Genomic DNA, 4,838 nt, shown 5'->3' with positions numbered 1-4,838 from the left:
ATCTTTTCTATGTTCTTAAACTGTCAGTATTTTCTGTTTTTTTACAGACATTTTCAGAAAATGACCTTTTTTCCCTTTTTTTTTACAGTGTATTATCTCTGGGGTCAGTTTGACTTGATTCAATGCTTCACGTCTCTAAATAAACGATTCACAAAGGAGCAAAGCATCTAAACTTTTTAAGTTTTAGCAATTAAAAATGAAATAAAGTTTCAATGGCTGGGGTCAAACTGAGAAGTCAATCTGCAAATGTGAAGAGGAAAGGAGGGTTAAGTCTGTTTTCTGTAGAGTCAACTCTGTTAACTTACTTTCACTTGGAATATCAACAGAACCTGATTTGACCAGAGGTCTTCAATCATTCTTTCATGTATTCACACGACTGCATTCTGTAATGATCTCCGTCTCCCGCCTTTTCCTTCACGTGGTGTTGGTGGAGTCCGCGTGCAGCTCTTTGGCGTCCTTGCTCTCCGCGCCCCCGCGCCTCTTCGCCTCCTCTTTCTTCCACTTCATCCTCCTGTTCTGGAACCAGATCTTGATGTGGCGCTCGGTGAGGTTGAGGCTGGTGGCCAGCTCGTACCTGCGGGGTCTGGAGATGTACCTGTTGAAGAGAAACTCCTTCTCCAGCTCCAGCAGCTGCGCCCTGCTGTACGCTGTCCGGCTGCGCTTGTGCTCCTCCGAGTCCTCGCAGAAATAACCTGTGACAGAATGGGACGAACACCCGAGTCAACTGACTGATTCCTACTTATTTTACAGCTCTAACTAAAAAGCTGCTTGAACTGAACTGCAGGGAAACTGAAGCTGTGGTGTGGTGGGACTAAAGGGGTGGAGATGGGAAAGCTGGGCTCTACTGAAGGCATTGAGCCAATAATCATGATAATACTTCAGTTCCTTCACTGTTGAACTGACAGTGTCCAGCGACCTCGTTCAGTGTTGAACTAACTCGGTGTTTAATTAGGCTTTAGACTGTTGAATGAACTATTGGATGAGCTTAGTGTTGAATTTGCGCTGGAATGAACTCTAATATTGTTGGATTAAGGTTTATTGTTCTATGAACTCCTGTTTGTAAATATACTGTTATGCTGTTCCCATAAATCCAGTTGCAAACAACTAAACACTGTAAGAGGGATTGGGATTTTAACTTATTTATGTGAATTATGACTCATGATTTTGGATTTTAACCCGTGTCTGCCTTCATTTTTTATGATTTGAAATGAACCTCAAACAATTTAAAAGACTGTTTATTGTTCTGCTAACAAACGGTTTCGTGTTTGAAGAGCCTGAACTTTGCAGAAAGACAGTTTACTTACCTTTTTAAGTTAAAATAAAATTTTTACAGTGAAGAATTTAATCCGTACATCTGAATTTAACACTGCAAGACGAAATTTTCAACGTTAATTGAACACTTTAAGAATTCGGCGCAAACCCGACAGTAAAGGAGTTTATTTAAAACTAAAGAGCTGATTGACCACTGTATAAATTAATCCAACACTGGAAGAGTTCATTCAGAACTGTGGACGTTTATTTAACCTTATAGAAGTTATCTCTCGAAGCACTACAATGAGAGTTATCTCATAACTCTTTTAGAGTTAATCCAACACTGTAAGAATTGACTCAACACTGTATATTTTACAATATAAGAGTTCATTCAACGCTGTCAGAGTTAATCCATCACTGTAAGAGTTAATCTCACACTCTAGGAGTTTAAATAAAACCATGATAATCTATTCACCACAGTAACACTAAATTGATCCAACACTGTAAAAGTTACTGAACACTGAGTTAATCCAACACTGCAACAGTTAATCCTGAACTGCTGACGTTCATTTGACTTTATAAGAGTTAATTCATCTCTTGGATTAATAGAATAAAAGTTCACTTATGAAATCTGTATGAGTTAATCCAACACTGTAAGAATCGATTTAACGCTGTAAGTGTTTATTTTACATGGTAAGGGATCTTAAGCGTTAATCTCACACTGTAAGAGTAAAATTAACACCATTTATTCAACACTGTAAGATTCAACTGAACACTTCGAATTAATCCAGCTTTGTAAGAGATAAGGTAAAACTATGAGTTAATCCAACACTGCAAGGGTTACTTTCTAGAATATAAGAGTTGATCCAACACTTCAAGAGATAATCCAGAACTACTGGCATTTGTTTAACCCTGCATTGATTAATCCATCACTGTAAGAATTCATTTAAAACTGCCAGAGTTAATCTAAGACCAATAGACTTAAACACTGTGGCTGTACACGCAGTAAAACATAATCCAGCATTAACACTGCAATTTTTTCTACTGATGAAATAACTATAAAAGTGTTTAAAACACAGCAAGAGTTCAACCCTGAGTTCATTCAGAGTTCATTAAACCCTGTAAATTTATCTTTTTAATCCGATACATTAACTTTAACTCTACGTGAGATAATCCAACGCTGGCAGAATTAGTTAAACACTGCAACGTTGCATGTAACACTACAAAACATAATCCAGCATTAGCACTGCAACTGTTACTGTTACAATTACTGTAAACGCCGGAAGAGTTCATTCAACCCTGTGAATTAGTTTAAAACTCTTAGATTAATCCAACACTTTAAGAGTTAATCCAGCGCTGTAACATTGTATTCTAGTGTTTGCTAAGTGACCGTCTGCATGTTGACTGCTCGACCTGTAACAGGTGCTGGGCAGGCCTGTGTTCTGAGTGCCCTCATCCACGGAAACGCTGCCTGTCCTCCTCCTCCTCCTCCTCCTTCTTCCTCCTCGCTCCCCCGGCTCTGCTCCGTTACAGGCGGATACCCATCAGCCCCCGAGCCTTTCCCGGGCGACACGAACCCGGGCTGGTTCTCCTGCTCGTTTGGCGCGTGCTGGCAGGCGGGCAGCTCGCAGGGCACGTACTCCGCAGGCAGTGTGTGTGTGTGCTGCGTGTACGGGGGCTCGGCGTAGGGCGTGTGATGCTCGGCGGCGCTGGAGAAGCGGCACGCGGGAGGATCCCGCTCGTAGCTGGCTGAGGCGTGCGGGTCGTAGTCTCCACTGTAGAACACACCCAGAGAGTCCATCGCGCGCAAGCAGCACTGAGCGTGAACATGCACTCACCTGAGGGCCTGTGTGTGTGTGTGTGTGTATACCTGGGCCTGGTCACGTGACGGATTATAGACTCATTAGTCATTAGGGCAGTCTGGCTAAAGTGCAGCTCATATTTACTCTTCACAGCCAAGGCGTGGGGCTACTGCAGGCGTGAAAAAGAGCAAATGGTGAGCTCGTAAAGCTGCACTTGTGGCCCACAGGCCCACATGCCTGGATCACTGTCTGTAGAGATTAATAGGATATTTGATCTCATAGCGGAATCCTTCTCATATATATATATATATATATATATATATATATATATATATATATATATATATATATATATATATACAATAGATTAATATATGTGCACGTTTATAGCAAATCATTTATATTTAATTCATAGTGTTTGTCTTTTATTTTTAGGTAAACCTTGTTGTTTTGACAACAGAGGGTGGATGGGAGGGTGGGGGGAAAGCAATTAGTGGGAGACGGTTTATTATTTGTATCTATGCTTTAATTGTGAATTGTGCATCGTGTTTTCTGTTCAGTAATAAAAATAAAAGAAAAAAATGCTTACAAAAAGATTAAATATGATGTATACGCTGAATCAAGCAGTAATTTCATGAAGATCATAGTTGCACTGTAACTGTCTAGCTTTAGGTTTATTTTCTGTAAAACTTGATTTACTTGATTTTACTACTTGATTTTTAGCTTGATATACTCTTTCAATTATCTCAAACTTTCAATTATATGTAACAACGATCTTCTCCTCTGAACAGCTCTGCCATAATGTCACTTATCACACATAAATTAACGCTATGCCCCGCCTCCTGCGCTAGGATTGGCTATCTCAGAGAAGGGGTGCAGGGAGTAACGGAAAACGGGTGGAAAACTTGCCGCTTGTCAAAGAGCTCACACAGCAGTTACGTCAGCACTCCGCTCTCTGCCTCAAACACAACAGTGACGGCTGCATTGTGGGACATTATGCTAGGATGCCTGGTTAGATTTTGTTATCCTGAGTGATTAACTCCTGTCAGATTAAAGTTAGTGATAAATGAACACGACACGTCATTAGAAGTCTGTTAATAATATTATTATTTATATGTCTCAGGATACTAAAACAGCGTGTCTGTGAATGATGGAAAAGAAAATACATGCAAACTGAATCTTTTTATGGGGTACTTTCAACAAACTACGCACTTCTAATAGAGACGGACACAAAACGGGCCTTTAAAAAAGTGGTGAGGACAAATCTGTCGGAAAATGTGAGGGTTATGTTTTCTTAAGTGAATTACTATAATGAACACATTATTATTACTAGTAACGAACAGCCATTAAACAATATCATCAACTAATTACAGCAAAGCAGTCAATCCTAGCTCTGCAGGGCCGTGTCTGTCGGAATACAGGTGGGGGAAAAACATTGCGCTCTTCACTCAACAGTTTCAGAAAAGAGCTTTTCTACTCAGAGAGTAGAAACAAGCAGGAGGCGGGATGACTGTTAAAGACCAAACGGGAGTCACTGAGGAACCGACTGCTGCTGTTCTCCGGCTCGAAAGCAGCTGCGGCCGCCTGAAAAGGGCCTCTGTGGACTAATTGCTCATTGTGATGCTTAGTTGAGGACTTTAGGCTGAACACAGCTCGTGCAGAGGGGACGTATACACTGTATTCCCGTAAGATTTGACCGTAAGGGCTTTAGAGATGTTATAGAAATGCCATAACATCGACCTGCATACGGTATAAACCCTTGTAGATAGATAGAGAGAGAGAGAG

General features: G+C 40.8%; 1 protein-coding gene across 1 annotated transcript in view; it reads right to left on the bottom strand.

Moving 5' to 3' along the window:
- The window catches only part of LOC108414507 (pancreas/duodenum homeobox protein 1-like), a 3,707-nt gene extending 655 nt beyond the window's left edge, over nt 1–3,052 (bottom strand). The window contains exons 1-2 of the mRNA XM_017687374.2: nt 2,665–3,052; nt 1–692 (exon numbers count right to left, since the gene is read on the bottom strand). The exon at nt 1–692 is cut by the window's left edge and continues 655 nt beyond it. Of these exons, the coding sequence (XP_017542863.1) occupies nt 415–692; nt 2,665–3,052 (666 nt within the window). The 3' untranslated portion in view covers nt 1–414. The remainder of the gene's footprint in view (nt 693–2,664) is intronic.
- Between the last annotated feature and the right edge of the window lie 1,786 nt (nt 3,053–4,838).

Source organism: Pygocentrus nattereri, chromosome 4, assembly GCF_015220715.1.
Source record: "Pygocentrus nattereri isolate fPygNat1 chromosome 4, fPygNat1.pri, whole genome shotgun sequence".
Taxonomy (NCBI): Eukaryota; Metazoa; Chordata; class Actinopteri; order Characiformes; family Serrasalmidae; genus Pygocentrus; species Pygocentrus nattereri.
The sequence above is the reverse complement of the archived record's forward strand: the minus strand, read 5'-3'. Positions and strand labels throughout refer to the sequence as shown.